Source organism: Oncorhynchus masou, chromosome 11 (assembly GCF_036934945.1).
Source record: "Oncorhynchus masou masou isolate Uvic2021 chromosome 11, UVic_Omas_1.1, whole genome shotgun sequence".
In the NCBI taxonomy this organism is placed as follows: domain Eukaryota; kingdom Metazoa; phylum Chordata; class Actinopteri; order Salmoniformes; family Salmonidae; genus Oncorhynchus; species Oncorhynchus masou.
The window spans coordinates 16,083,034-16,099,111 of NC_088222.1; the positions used below are offsets into that span (position 1 = coordinate 16,083,034).

General features: G+C 44.7%; 1 protein-coding gene across 1 annotated transcript; it reads left to right on the plus strand.

The window, feature by feature from the left end:
* Nucleotides 1-1,910: 1,910 nt before the first annotated feature.
* On the plus strand, nucleotides 1,911-15,212 carry c9 (complement component 9). Its single transcript, XM_064977524.1, has 12 exons — nucleotides 1,911-2,040; nucleotides 2,168-2,276; nucleotides 2,437-2,590; nucleotides 7,694-7,835; nucleotides 10,345-10,483; nucleotides 10,876-11,109; nucleotides 11,303-11,442; nucleotides 11,636-11,736; nucleotides 12,735-12,866; nucleotides 13,377-13,552; nucleotides 14,212-14,434; nucleotides 14,553-15,212. Exons 1-12 carry the CDS (start codon nucleotides 1,967-1,969, stop codon nucleotides 14,723-14,725), a joined length of 1,797 nt encoding a protein of 598 aa, XP_064833596.1. The 5' UTR covers nucleotides 1,911-1,966; the 3' UTR covers nucleotides 14,726-15,212.
* Nucleotides 15,213-16,078: the final 866 nt, after the last annotated feature.

Genomic DNA, 16,078 nt, shown 5'->3' on the forward strand with positions numbered 1-16,078 from the left:
AAATAATACAGTAGGAAAAAAAGTCTATATACAGTGAGTGCAAATGAGGTAAGATAAGGGAGGTAAGGCAATATATAGGCCATGGTGGCGAAGTAATTGCAATATAGCAATGTGCAGAAGATTAATGTGCAAGTAGAGATGCTGGGGTGCAAAGGAGCAAGATAAATAAATACAGAATGGGGATGAGGTAGTTGGTTGGGCTGTTTACAGATGGGCTATGTACAGGTGCAGTTATCTGTGAGCTGCTCTGACAGCTGGTGCTTGAAGCTAGTGAGGGAGATATGAGTCTCCAGCTTCAGTGATTTTTGCAGTTCGTTCCAGTCATTGGCAGCAGAGAACTGGAAAGAAAGGAGGAATTGGCTTTGTGGGTGACCAGTGAGATATACTTGCTGGAGCGCGTGCTATGGGTGGGTGCTGCTATGGTGACCAGTGAGCTGAGATAAAGCAGGGCTTTACCTAACAGAGACTTGTAGATGCCCTGGAGCCAGTGGGTTTGGCGACGAGAGCCAGCCAACGAGAGCGTACAGGTCGCAGTGGTGGGTAGTATATTGGGCTTTGGTGACAAAATGGATGGCACTGTGATAGACTGCATCCAATTTGTTGAGTAGAGTGTTGGAGGCTATTTTATAAATGATTTAGGGCCAGGTATCAAGACACAGACTAAGCCTAGTCCAGCCTGGACTAAAAACAGTTTAATGGGAATGCTTTCCCAGAATGGAAAACTGGCCCAAAAATGTTGTTGGACTTTTATCTTGTCAATAATACCATTGCATCACAAGTTTCTACAAACAAAGCAACTATTTGCTCTTCTATTTCCACAAACTCCAGTGGTCAGGGGGACAGAGGACATTTTCCAGTAATACTCTTGAATCAATACCTTTGCAGATGTTAGACATAGCTAATTGTAATAATTTGTTCATGGTAGATACAGTAGGCCTACAATAGTTATATTTGGTGCCAATAAATGTAAATTAAACAGGATATAGTACTATGAGAACCAGAGCTCTGCCTAACATGAGTACAGGGGGTCCCTGATGTAAACTGGATCTCTTTCATCCATTAGAAAAGCCTATAAGACTGTCCTGCTTTAGCTACTCCATGTTGTACAACTTTAGCTACTACATGTTGTCCTACTTTAGCTAACTATGCTGTCCTACTTTAGCTACTCCATGTTGTCCTACTTTAGCTAGCTATGCTGTGCTACTTTAGCTACTCCATGTTGTGCTACTTTAGCTAGCTATGCTGTTCTACTTTAGCTAGCTATGGTTGGTAAAGCGGGACAACAATTTTTTTTAACATAGTACCAGTAGATAGTATGCACATTTACATCACAGTTTGGCACAGTGCATTATTTATGACAGTTTTATAACCTTAACATCAAAACAGAAAAAAACTGTCACTAAAATCACTGTGTTCTTCACAGAGGTGAGCTTCCTGTTTGAAGCTTGCTTTCCCCTCCTCTATAAGGTCACACCAATGAAGTGATGTGATTTTGATCATGTGGTTTCTCTACAAGGGTTTAGAAACAATAGTTTAGATTTTCACTTGTCAGACCAAGAAATAAACTGTCCCAAATTGAAAATATGGTTTTGGCTCAGAGTACACAAAATGGTGTGTAATGCCTCCTATGAATATGATATTAACATTTGTCATTTTTGTGTGATTAGGAAACGTCTTGAGGATTCCAGAAATGTATCATATGTTGGGATAATATATTGGATAGAAAAATGCAAAATACACTGTATTTCGAAAATCTTCTGTCCATTTATTCTAATACACAATAATTGTAATAAATTGCGAAATAGGGGATAGTCCACTAACTCTACCATGAGTCCACTGATAACACTCTGGGTTGCGTTTTTCCATAAATCAAGATCCAAACTATCGATTTGTTCTGCAATCATTAACAGAAAGGCCGTAAATATAAAGCAAGACATACCAAACTTCTGTTTATCATTCTGCCGTTATGAGGACTGAGGTAGCTGCTGCTCTTCTCCTGGGGTTCTGTGCTGTGGCTGTGTCTGGTGATGAAAACAGAACGTACGTATGCTCTATTTGACACAAAATACTCTCATTACTCTTGTTTATTCTCTCATTACACAACATACAATTAGAGGACACTTGTTCTAGTAATCTGAGCTCTGAACCTTATGTGTGTAACCCATAGAGGCAAACGGGACACTCGGGAGGTCAAGGTGGCTCCCCCTGACCCGGTGGACTGTGTCTGGAGCCGCTGGTCTGAGTGGACCCCCTGTAACAGCTGCACCAAGATACGGGTGGGTCCCAGATTAATAAAATATACAGATCAGGGCCTAGCAATTTGGCCTCCCAGTCTCTCATTTTTCTCAAATGTCAGACTCAAATTATTCATGGCTTAAAAAGCACGAGTGAAAGTTTGTATGCTCCTTAACTGTGTGAACTCTGTCATGTTGGCAGCACCGTTCTCGGAGTGTGGAGGTGTTCGGTCAATTTGGTGGGAAGCCCTGCCAAGGACAGCCAATAGGAGAGCAGCAGGCGTGCACCAGTGAAGCTGTGTGTGAACAGGCCCTGCCCTCTGAGTGCTCCAGCACTGAGTTCACTTGTGAATCAGGTACTGTACCTCCCAATTAGGTCATAGCCATGAGTATGTATGTGTATCGTGTTACAACCTGGCTCAAGATTGGAACAAACAATGGGAAACCACACACTAAGTAAAGGAATAACAAAATTAATTTATTCCATAAATAAAGTAAACACTCACAACAATAATCAGATGAAGGTCAGTAAATTAGATGTCAACATGGAGAGAGGAATCTCTTGCTGAAAGGGGAAACAGTGGCTTTATGCCAGAGCTGAGCTTTGACAAGCGTGCTCCATCAGCACTGACAACCCTCCCAGCTCCACCCACCTCACCTACACCGCCCACCAATCTCCTGCAGGAGCAGTACTGAGAAGAGCTTTAACATCCGCAAAGGACCATTGACATAATGGAGACCAGACAAAGTTGGCCTTTGCCTTAAGCAAGTCAGTAAGGGGTGCGGCCTCAGTCGAAATATTCTTACAAAACTGCGGTTGTAGCCGACCATCCCCAAAAAACACTGGAGATCTTTTTTTAGTGGTTGGACGTGAGTATAATGATCAATGGCCAAAACATTAGCGCGTACCGGCCTTACTTCCCCCTGACCGACAACTTCACCAAGGTATGTCACAGTTGCCCTGGCAAACTCACACTTTGCCAAGTTAATGGTAAGTCGAGCTTCTGCCAGGCGACCAAACAGTGCTGCTACACGGCACAAGTGTTGTTCCCATGTATCACTGTACACAACTACATCATCGAGGTACACAGCTCATCCCTCCAAACCAGAAACAACCCTGTTCATAAGGCGTTGAAAAGTGGCTGGTGCATTTCGCGGAGTAGTAGAGGTGGGCGGAGTAGTAGAGGTGGGCGGAGTAGTAGAGGTGGGCGGAGTAGTAGAGGTGGGCGGAGCTGGGAGGGTCGTCAGTGCTCATGGGGCACACTTGTGAAATCTCAGCTAAAGCCACTTTTTCACCATTCAGCAAGTAATTCCTCACCATGCATACCTCTGGTTGTTTTGTTGTGGCTTTGGCAGTTGACACCTAATTTACTGACCTTCCTGCCTCATCTAATTATTGTTGAGAGTGTTTACTTTATGTATGGAATAATTTCATTTTGTTATTCCTTCACTCAGTCTGTGGTTTCCCACAGAATACTAAGGCCAGGGCGTGACAGTACCCCCCCTACCCCCCCAGGGTCTGGGTGGGCCGCTGTCCACGGTGGCGGCTCTGGCGCGGGACATGGACCTGGCCCTCCAACACAGTCTTAGTCCTCTTACTTAGCGTCCCTTGAGTGGCGTCCCTCGCCGCCGACCTTGGCCTAGTAACAAAGGGCCCCACAGGACTGAGGGGCAGCTCGGGACTGAGGGGTAGCTCAAGACTGAGGGGTAGCTGAAGACTGAGAGGTAGCTCAGGACTGAGAGGGCTGAGGGGTAGCTCGGGACTGAGGGGTAGCTCAAGACTGAGGGGTAGCTGAAGACTGAGAGGTAGCTCAGGACTGAGAGGTAGCTCAGGACTGAGAGGTAGCCCAAGACTAAGAGATAGCTCAGGCAGGTTGATGGCTCTGGCAGATCCTGGCTGAATGGTGGCTCTGGCGGATCCTGGCAGACTGGCGGCTCTGGCGGATCCTGGCAGACTGGCGGCTCTGGCGGATCCTGGCAGACTGGCGGCTCTGGCGGATCCTGGCACACTGGCGGATCTGGCGGAACCTGGCAGACTGGCGGCTTTGGCAGATCCTGGCAGACTGGCGGCTCTGGCAGATCCTGGCAGACTGGCGGCTCTGGCAGATCCTGGCAGACTGGCGGCTCTGGCAGATCCTGGCTGACTGGCGGCTCTGGCTGCACCATGCTGACTGGCGGCTCTGGCTACTCCATGCTGACTTGCAGCTCTGGTGGCTCCTTGCTGACTGGCAGCTCTGGCGGCTCCTTGCAGACTGGTGGCTCTGGCAGCTCATGACAGACGGGAGACTCCGGCGGCTCATGACAGACGGGAGACTCTGGCGGCTCATGACAGACGGGAGACTGGCGGCTCATGACAGACGGGCAGCTCAGGCGGCGCTGAGCAGACGAGCAGCTCAGGCAGCGCTGGAGAGGAGGAAGGCTCTGGCAGCGCTGGACAGGCGAGGCGCACTGTAGGCCTGGTGCGTGGTGCTGGCACTGGTGGTACTGGGACGAGGACATGTACAGGAAGCCTGGTGCGGGGAGCTGCCACCGGAGGGCTGATGCGTGGAGGTTGTACTGGATAGACCGGACCGTGCAGGCGCACTGGAGCTCTTGAGCACCGAGCCTGCCCAACCTTACCTGGTTGAATGCTCCCGGTCGCCCTGCCAGTGCGGCGAGGTGGAATAGCCCGCACTGGGCTGTGCAGGTGAACCGGGGACACCATGCGCAAGGCTGGTGCCATGTACGCCGGCCCAAGGAGACGCACCGGAGACCAGATGTGTAGAGCCGGCTTCATGGCACCTGGCTCGATGCCCACTCTAGCCCGGCCGATACGAGGAGCTGGTATGTACCGAACCGGGCTATGCACACGCACTGGGGACACCGTGCGCTCCACAGCATAACACGGTGCCTGCCTGGTCTCTCTAGCCCTCCGGTAAGCACAGGAAGTTGGCGCAGGTCTCCTACCTGGCTTTGCCACACTTCCTGTGTTCCCCCCCAAGAAATTTTTGGGGCTGACTCTCGGGCTTCCTTGCCAGCCATGTTCCCTTGTATCAACGGCTCCTCTCTCCGGCTGCCTCTGCTCTCCTAGCTGCCTCCACCTGTTCCCATGGGAGGCGATCCTTACCCGCCAGGATCTCCTCCCAAGTGTAGCAACCCTTGCCGTCCAACACATCATCCCATGTCCATTCCTCCTTGCGCTGCTCCTGCGGCCGCTACCTGTCACCACGCCGCTTGGTCCTGTTGTGGTGGGTGATTCTGTAAGGGATTTCCTCTTCTTCTTCCGAAGAGGAGATGCGAGAAGGATCGGAGGACCAAAATGCAGCGTGGTTATTTATAAACATCTTTAATGAAAGATGACCACGTGAACACTCTACAAAATAAGAAAACTTGGAAAAACCAAAACAGTCCTAACTGGTGCAAAACACAGAGACAGGAACAATCACACACAATATACCTAAAGAATATGGCTAAATATGTTCACAATAAATAAACACCTGCCTCTGATTAAGTCCAGGCAACCATAGACTTACCTAGAAATCAAGAACACAACCCCATAGACTACAAAAACCCTAGATAAGACAAAACACATAAATCACCCATGTCACACCTGCCTAACCAAAATAATAAAGAAAACATAGAATTAAGGCCAGGCGCGACAGACCATGTCTAAACGGACTTGTTGCAGCGTCAGTTTGGCATGCTCCGCACCTTTCTACCTCCAACTCCTTTTCCAAGGCTTGTTGCCGTTTTAGTCTATCATGCTCTAGTTGTAGAACAGTTCTTTTTGCTGTTCAAAAGATAAGATTGGATTATGGGCTGGAACACAGGAGAATACAACTCCATTAGAAGACTACTTTAGTATGGAAAACTTGGCCTGGAGACCTTTAAGACTTAACCTTTAGTAAAACCTTTAGTATGGACTTGGCCTTCAGTAAGGACTTGGACTTAACCTTTAGTATGGACTTAACCTTTAGTATGGACTATGGCCTTTAGTATGGACTTAACCTTCAGTATGGACTTAACTTTAGTATGGACCTTTATTATGGACTTGGCCTTTAGTATGGACTTAACCTTTAGTATGGACTTAACCTTCAGTATGGACTTAACCTTCAGTATGGACTTGACCTTTAGTATGGACTTGGCCTTTAGTATGGACTTAACCTTCAGTATGGACTTGACCTTTATTATGGACTTGGCCTTTAGTATGGACTTAACCTTTAGTATGGACTTAACCTTCAGTATGGACTTAACCTTCAGTATGGACTTGACCTTTAGTATGGACTTGGCCTTTAGTATGGACTTAACCTTTAGTATGGACTTAACCTTCAGTATGGACTTGACCTTTAGTATGGACTTGGCCTTTAGTATGGACTTAACCTTCAGTATGGACTTGACCTTTATTATGGACTTGGCCTTTAGTATGGACTTAACCTTTAGTATGGACTTAACCTTCAGTATGGACTTAACCTTCAGTATGGACTTGGCCTTTAGTATGGACTTAACCTTTAGTATGGACTTAACCTTCAGTATGGACTTGACCTTTAGTATGGACTTGGCCTTTAGTATGGACTTAACCGTCTCTTTTAGACGTTTATCATCAATCTCAATGTTATATGTTGCAATTTGTAATAATTGATCTTTAGTATAACAATCCAGGAAGCTCCTCCCTCAGGACTTGGAATAATTACTCAATGTTAGCCATAGTCAACCAGTCAACGAACAAAAACCTGCTCTCGCCCCAATTGAGTACCCCAAACCAGACAAAACAGAATCAGTGTCAACCACACAGGATAGAAAAAAACAAAAAAAACAAGTGGAGCTTCCCAAAGACCTATTACTAGCTCAACCTCAGTCTTCATGCACTTTACCCCGCTGTCACAGACAAAGCTCCTAGCAAGCTGGTTACCCCACTGAGCCACGGATGTGCTCCTGAGACAACTGCCCCAGCCATGGTCACCACACAAAAAATAACAAAGAGCTAACACTGCCCAACATGTGTCAACTGCCACAGCTACATCAAAACAACCAAAGGTATGCATGGAGAGAGGAATCTCTTGCTGAATGGGTAAACAGTGGCTTTATGCCACAGCTGAGATTTCAGAAGTGTGCCCCATCAGCACTGACGACCCTCCCAGCTCCACCCACCTCTACTACTCCGCCCATCAATCTCCTGCAGAAAGTAAGCACAGCAAAACCCAGTAGACAGAGCAGGGAGGGGCTGTCACAATGGTGCCTCCATTTTTCAGATCGAATATGAAGCTGAATCTGTGTGCATCAAAGCTGGTGGCAATATTTCAGTTAGGGCAGGACGTTTACTCTGAGCAGCTATGGACTAAAGTTAAGTTAACAGTAATACAATTTACACAGTTGCAGTAGTGCTATTGCAGTGAATTAATTTATAAAACTGTCGTCATACACTGATCATGCACGTTTCTGTCTATCTGTGTTTCTCGCTCTCTCTCCCTCTTTTTGTGAAGGTGCATGTATTAAGTTGAGACTGTCGTGTAACGGAGACTATGACTGTGAGGACGGGTCAGACGAGGACTGTGAGCCCGTACGTAAGCCCTGTGGCACAAAGTTGTACGACACCAACGAACAGGGCAGGACTGCAGGATACGGGTCAGCACAGCAGCACTCACCTCTCAAACACCTGGACAGTAGCAGACCAAATAGGGTTCAACTAGTATTTATTTCTGCTTTAAATATTTTACATCAGATTAGTTTGTTATTCACATGCACAAGATCGCAGATTGTTTCGCAGGTTACAGTGCAATTTTTATGCTCCGAGCTCCAACAGTGCAGGTCAAAAAAATAGAAGTGAATGAGACAATCATAATAATAATATACACATTTAAAACTGTACAATGATAAATGTCCATGGGGGGGGGGGGGGGGGGGGTGGAGGTTAAGTGTCCATAGAGGGGGAGCAGCAGGGGAGGGCGGTGAGAAGTGAATGAAACAATAATAAAAAGTAATAATATATACATATTTCCAGCTGTAACAATGATAAATGTCCATTGGAGGGTGTGCAGGGTAAATGTGTGTTGTTAAGGTTGAAGAGTTGCTGCCTTGCCTGCTTCACTACGGTGTCCGTGTGGTTTGACCATTTGAGCTCATCAGAGATGTGTGTGTATACTTTACGTTTTGTATCGTCTCCACGATGGCACCGTTGATGTGGATGGGGCGTGTCCAACCTGGTTCCTCCTGAAGTCCACAATCAGCTCCTTTATTTTGTATCGTCTCCACGATGGCACCGTTGATGTGGATGGGGGCGTGCCCAACCTGGTTCCTCCTGAGGTCCACAATCAGCTCCTTTATTTTGTATCGTCTCCACGATGGCACCGTTGATGTGGATGGGGGCGTGTCCAACCTGGTTCCTCCTGAAGTCCACAATCAGCTCCTTTATTTTGTATCGTCTCCACGATGGCACCGTTGATGTGGATGGGGGCGTGCCCAACCTGGTTCCTCCTGAGGTCCACAATCAGCTCCTTTATTTTGTATCGTCTCCACGATGGCACCGTTGATGTGGATGGGGGCGTGCCCAACCTGGTTCCTCCTGAGGTCCACAATCAGCTCCTTTATTTTGTATCGTCTCCACGATGGCACCGTTGATGTGGATGGGGGCGTGCCCAACCTGGTTCCTCCTGAGGTCCACAATCAGCTCCTTTATTTTGCTGATGTTGTGGGAGAGGTTGTTTACCTGGCACCACGCCGTCAGAGTGCCTAACTCCTCTCTGTAGGCCGTCTCGTCATTGTTGGTAATCAGGCCTACTACTGTCGTGTCATCAGCGAACTTGATAATGGAGTTGGAACTGTGTGAAACCACAAAATCGTGTGTATACAGGGAATACAGAAGGGGGCCTAGGATGCACCCTCTGGGGCCTCTGTGATGAGGATCATTGTGGCGGAGGTAATGATGCCACCTCGGGGCGACCCATCAGGAAGTCCATGACCCAGTTGCAGAGAGAGGAGTTCAGTCCAAGGGTCGTGAGCTTTGTGATGAGTTTAGATGGCACTATGGTATTGAAGACAGAGCTGTAGTCAATGAACAGCAAACTCATGTCACGTCCTGACCATAGAATGCCTTTATTTTCTATGGTAGAGTAGGTCAGGTCGTGACCAGGGGTTTAGTCTAGTTTATATTTTCTATGTGGGGTTCTAGTTAGTTTTTTCTATGTTGGTGTTTTAGTATGATTCCCAATTTGAGGCAGCTGGCTATCGTTGTTGCTAATTGGGGATCATACTAAAGTAGCGGTTTTTCCACCTGTGTGTTATGGGATATTGTTTTGTGTTAGTGCCTGTAGCATCTCTGTAGTCACAGTTCGTGGTTAGTTTGTTTATTTGTCTTTGCTTAGTTTCACTTTATAATAAATAATGTGGATCTGAACATTCGCTGCGCCTTGGTCCGTTTCTACAAACGATCGTGACACCTCACATACTGTATGCATCCCTTTTGTACAGGTGGGTGAGGGCAGTGTGCAGCGCAATGGTGATTGCTTCGTTCGTAGATCTGTCAGGGCGGTAGGCAAATTGGAGAGGGTTGAGTGTGTCAGGGGAGGGAGGAGGTGATGTCGTCTTTGACTAGCCTTTTGAAGCATTTCATGATGACGGATGTTTTTTTAATTTATTTTTTATTTTTTCTCTAGAGGGTGGATCAGCTTAATATTGTGGAAATAATGTCGCTTCCAATGTAATTGAATGCATCATTTCCAATCCCCCATATTTTTTGGGTAAATATATATATCCATACACGCATGCATACATATATACATATACATACACATACCTATATAGACATACATACTTTTTTTTTTGATGATGGAAGTTAGTGCTACGGATCGCTAGTTGTTCAGTTACTTTCCCTTTCATTGAGCACGGGATGATAGCTGCACTTGATTGAGTATGCCTGGTGCAATGGAATATTCCCAAAAATGCAAACCTTGACTCCAGGCACACTTAATCAAAGACACAAAGTAAAGAAAACAAATACTATTTGAACTCGGGTCTGCTCCTGAATGCTCTCCAGCAGCCACTAAGGTCTGAATACAGAGCTCTCTGACATGTCCATAGAAATACATATTATATTAGTGTTCTATTAAGTTCTGTGTCTGTCTTTATGCTGTGACAGAGTCAACATCTTGGGCATGGAGCCCCGTATAAACCCCTTCAACAACGACTACTTCAATGGGATGTGCAACAAGGTGAAGAACACCAATAACAACGAGTACAACAGGCTGCCTTGGAACGTGGGCTTGCTCAACTATGAGGTGAGTAAGGCCTAGCTTGGAATTTGCCTTCACTTCAGTAAAACAATATTGAAACAGAGATATTCAGCTCAGATTTCAGACTAAGATGAATCACTTCTCCGTCCATAAATGTAACTTTTCAATTCTTGCATTGTAATTTCAAATCATCTTTATGTAATTTCAAATCAGTTCTTAAATTGCACTGACTCAAACCATTCTGGCTTTATGATATTGTCTGTATATTTGCTCAAAGTTCCATCCCACATTGTGACAGACTATTAACATCTAGTAGCTGGCCAATGAGCATGTGAGATTTGCTTCTGGGTTTGAAGATGAGACAATACAGTATGTAACACTTCAGCAAATTCAAACCTTGGTGATTGACCTCTGACCCCTGCATGTGTCTTTCCCAGACTATAGCAGAGGAGACCGTTTCCAAAGAGATCTATGAGGACACATACACCCTCCTGAGGGAACTGATGACTGAGACCAAGTTGACTGTGAGCGCTGGGTTGAACATAAAATTCACCCCCACAGAAAAGTCTATGGCCAAGTCCAATACGACTGTGTCAGGAGGGGTTGGGTTGGATGCTGAGTATGACAGGACACAGATGATCAAGGAAGTCTCGGAGTACACTACCATCAAGGTACAGTAGGCTTCATGTTATACTGTAGTGTACGCTCTCTGTACCCCCATGGATAAAATACTTTCAGTCCATTTGTATTTGTTTATTTCATCCATCTTGTAAATCACAGTGGCTTTATATTTGACTGAAGGCTGATTGAGTTTAAACTCCCTGATTTGAATTTATGAATTGATGTTGGTTCTTGTCCAATCAGAACAAGAGTTTCATGCGTGTGAACGGCCATGTGCAGCTGAGCACCTATAGGATGCGTTCCCGGGACCTTCAGGTGGCTGGGGAGTTTTTAGAGCATGTCAAGTCTCTACCTCTGGAGTACGAGAAAGGACAGTACTTCAGGTTGGACTGTTATCATTACACTAGAAACACATAGTTTTTGTGACTATATCTTATGTAAATTGATATATAATGTATATAAATTGTTGTGTGTGTATTTGCCTACTCCTGCTTGGACAATTGTGGGATGGATGAAGTGTTTTGAGTTAAGTTGAATGGAATGGAATTTAATGGAATTGAATTGAATGGAATGCAGCTTTCTGGAGGACTATGGGACTCACTACACCAGGAATGGGAAGTCTGGAGGAGAGTACCAGCTGGTCTACGTTCTCAACCAGGACACCATCAAGGACAAAAGTAGGGATCTTAAAATCGTGTTGTTTTTCTACCAACACCACTCTTAAAGGTCCAATGCAGCTGTTTTTATATCAAATCATTTCTGGGTAACAATTAAATACCTTATTGTAATAGATTTACATTAAAATTGGCAAAAATAACTTTTTAGTAAAAGTATTTCTCAACCAATAATTTTATAGGACTGGCTGGGAGTGGTCTGAGTGGGGAGGGGAAACCGGAAAACTAGCTGTTATTGGCAGAGGTTTAGAACATTGTTATTGGTCAATTAACCTATTTACTGTATGGTGTTGTCATCATGGAAAGCCGGAATTCCCGCCAATGCAAACCTGCTGATTAGAAGTTCCTGTGTCGAGTGCATTTTTTACCAGCAACTATCAGGAAACTGGATGGTTATTTTCCGTGATGAAAAATTGGTGGGACTTGCTTTAAAATCTTTACAAGTATTTTTGTGGTAGTGGAAGAAGTTTAAAATATTTTACTTAAGTAGTTATTGTTATTGTTGTTTTGATTTCAGATTTGAATATATGAGAAGTAGACCAAGGTGTCATACCCTTTAAGGTTTTGTCTACGACATATTGTTGAGAAAAGTGGTCAAGGTAGCTGATTAGTGTTATTAGTAACAAAAGAGGAGTTTTGTGCAGAAGAAGTATGACGAAGATTTAACGTCGGGACATTTGCCATCTGATAAACATTTAAAAAATCACACTTTACAGTGTTAGTTTCATCAGCTGTTGTACATATGATATAAGAAAAACACAATTTTGACTGCACTGGGCCTTTAAGAGACTACCACTGATACATGAAACATCAATACTAGCTAGGGCTCTTATTCAAAACAGCCCAACAATGTATTGAGGATCAGAGAGAAAATATTTGGTTCTATATGAATGTTTTTTATAATGATTTGGGAAAATGAATGAAATGTGACCATATAAAAACCTCTCCTGTTTGCAGTGATATCCGTATTTGATGTTTTAGCAATGTTGTCTCTCCTATAGAGCTGACTGAGAGAAAGCTCCAGGACTGCATTAAAGTTGGAATCTCAGCAAACTTTGACACCAACATCGGGATTGGAGGAGATGCCCACATCAGACCTGGACACTGTAAAGACACTGTGAATAAAAACACAGGTCCGTCAACACAAACATACCATTTAACTAACCCTTATTTTACCAGGTAAGTTGACTAAGAACACATTCTCATTTACAGCAAAGACCTGGGGAATAGTTACAGAGGAGAGGGGATGAATGAGCCAATTGGAAGCTGGGGATGATTAGGTGCCCTGATGGTATGAGGGCCAGATTGGGAATTTAGCCAGGACACCAGGGTTAACCCCCCTACTCTTAAGATAAGTGCCAAGGGATCCTTAGTGACCACAGAGTCAAGACACCCGTTTAATGTCCCATGTGAAATACGGCACCCTACAAAGGGCAATGTCCCCAATCAAGAGTGTCTCCTACTGGCCCTCCAACACCACTTCCAGCAGCAATAGGTCTCCCATCCAGGGACCAACCAGGACCAACCCTGCTTAGCTTCAGAGGCAAGCCAGCAGTGGCATGCAGGGTGGTATGCTGCTGGCACACACACACAACACCCACCCTCCTTGATTCCTGATTCCAATGGTGGCTCTGTATCCACAGCTGAGAAGGAGGGCAAGGCGCTGGTGGATAAGGTGATAACTGTAGTCAGGGGCGGAACCCTGGAGGCTGCTGTCGCCATGAGAACCCAGATAACGAAGGAGGGGCTAATGGACGTGCAGACCTATCAGAACTGGGCCCGGACAGTGGGCGATGCCCCTGCACTCCTCAGCAGTGAGGTGAGGGCACAATTCCAAATCCATCCCATACTGTCTCATTCCTATAAACACTGTAGATCTGAAAAAGGTGTTACATTGCCCAAAAGGGGATTGTTAAAGTTGTATTTTTGTAATAAAAAATATATACTGTATGTATATTAAAACATACAATCTACCTGCAGTGAAGCCCCCTCCCCTCCCCCCCAAAAAACAACAACTTCACCTTCCATTCCCCCCAAGCCACAGTCCCCCAACAGCCAACAAAATGAACAAAAGAGAAGAAAATGTAAACAAAGGAAAACAGAAACACCATCAGAAAATAACAACTGAAAACAACAGAAAACAAAATACTTCCAGGACAACAAACATCATATATATAACAGCAAGGCCAAATGAATATGTTTCAGTGCATGTTTGCACTATTTACATCTGTGTATGAGTGTGTGTGCACATGCATGGGTTTGAATGCGAGTGGATGTAACAGCGTTGCCCCTCGGTGTCATTCAAATGTATTTTTAAAAACGTTTTGTTACTTTTATCTTTGACCGTCATTCTATCCCATGCCCAATAACTCCACTTCCATCTGTCTCCAGTTTACATCACAACTCTGTTTCCTTGAGTTGTATTGAACTGAATGTTACAGTAAGTCAGTTTCCTGTTCTGTCTGTCTCCCCTCATAGCCAGAACCCATTCAGACCCTGATCCCACTGAGTATGCCTGATGCGAACACCAGGAGGCTTAACATGCAGAGAGCCACTCAGGAGTACGAGGCTGAGTACAGTGTGTGCAAGTGTAAGCCCTGTCACAACGGGGGCTCTCTGGCCCTGCTGGACGGGAATTGCCTGTGTCTCTGTCTGCCCCAGTTTGAAGGTCTGGCCTGCCAGGATGCCAAGGCTGATAACAGTGAGTGGAGCCAGCCGTTGTATACACACGCATGCCCAAGCATGTATGCACGCACAAGCACACTGTCCTATGTATACAGTTAAAGCTGTCAAGCTGAAAATATAGTTTTCTTCTCCAGATAAGAATACTAAAACCCCCGTGGAGAGGGTTCCTCAGGAGGGGAACTGGTCGTGTTGGGCAGCCTGGTCAGGCTGCAGTGGAGGAAAACGGATCAGGACCCGCAGCTGTAACACACAGGGCCTTTCTGATGCCACCTGCAGGGGAGACATAGTCACTGAAGACTACTGCTGAGCACACTCATACAGAACACTATGATGACAGCATAACTAACGGAACCCCATACATGTAGACAAAGAGGAGTTCATGGATATTATACACATGTTCGCTCGCTCACTCACTCACACTCATACAGAACACTATGATGACAGCATAACTAACGGAACCCCATACATGTAGACAAAGAGGAGTTAATGGTTATTATACACATGTTCGCTCGCTCACTCACTCACTCACACTCATACAGAACACTATGATGACAGCATAACTAACGGAACCCCATACATGTAGACAAAGAGGAGTTAATGGTTATTATACACATGTTTGCTCGCTCACTCACTCACACTCATACACACATGCAAACACATCCACACGCACGCGCCAGACACACACACCTATGTCATTTTTTAATATTAAAAACTGTATCAACGTATTCCTTGAAGTAGGCCTAGTTCTGTTTTACAAATCAACATTGCCAATAAAGTTTGACCTTTTATTGAGAGTTCATGATGTAAGGTATCCATACAGCATGAAAACCTCCCATTACATATTTAAAATTCATCCTAATCTCAAGTGTTCACTAAACTGTGACCTGAAGTAGCTTCCTTTGACTGATTGTCTAACAAGAAACTATTCTGCCTTGTGGCCAACAGTGTTAATACAATTCATATGTTCCTTAGAAACCTTCATAACCTTCTTCATGATCATCTTTGATAATCTCATAATCTCAGGAAGTTAAGGGAAATGGAGGCTTGGAATGCATTTTAACCGAAACCTATTGCTGTTTGGCAATCATAATGTCATGATTCCTCCTTCAGGAAACCAAATATCTAGAACCATAATGTTCTCGTGTTAAAATATGCACAAAGTGTACCAAACATTAAGGACACCAGCTCTTTCATGACATAAACTGACCAGGTGTATCCAGGTGAAAGCTATGATCACTTGTTAAATCTATTTCAATCAATGTAGAAGAAGGGGGAGATTTTTGAAGGTTAATGAAGGATTTGAGGCTTTTCTGAGGGCAAAAGGGGGGTGCAACTCAATATTAGGAAGCTGTTAATGTTTTGTCCACTGTGTATATACAGTGCATTCAGAAAGTATTCAGATCCCTTTTCCCACATTTTGTTATGTTACAGCCTTATTCTAAAATGGATTAAATAAAACGTTTTTCCTCATCAATCTAATCACAATACCTCATAATGACAAAGCGAAAATAGGTTTTTAGACATTTTTAAAAATTGATAAAAGAACAAAACAGAAATGCCTTATTTACATAAGTATTCAGACCTTTTGCTTTGGGACTCAATTGAGCTCAGGTGCATCCTGTTTCCATTGATCACCCTTAATATGTTTCTACAATTTGAT

What these genes read in the sequence shown, in the direction of transcription:
- c9 (XM_064977524.1), top strand. Translation starts at nt 1,967, where the DNA reads ATGAGGACTGAGGTAGCTGCTGCTCTTCTCCTGGGGTTCTGTGCTGTG. An exon ending in TCTGGTGATGAAAACAGAAC is followed by an intron (nt 2,041 to 2,167) that starts GTACGTATGCTC and finishes TGTAACCCATAG; the next exon opens with AGGCAAACGGGACACTCGGG. An exon ending in TGAGTTCACTTGTGAATCAG is followed by an intron (nt 2,591 to 7,693) that starts GTACTGTACCTC and finishes CTTTTTGTGAAG; the next exon opens with GTGCATGTATTAAGTTGAGA.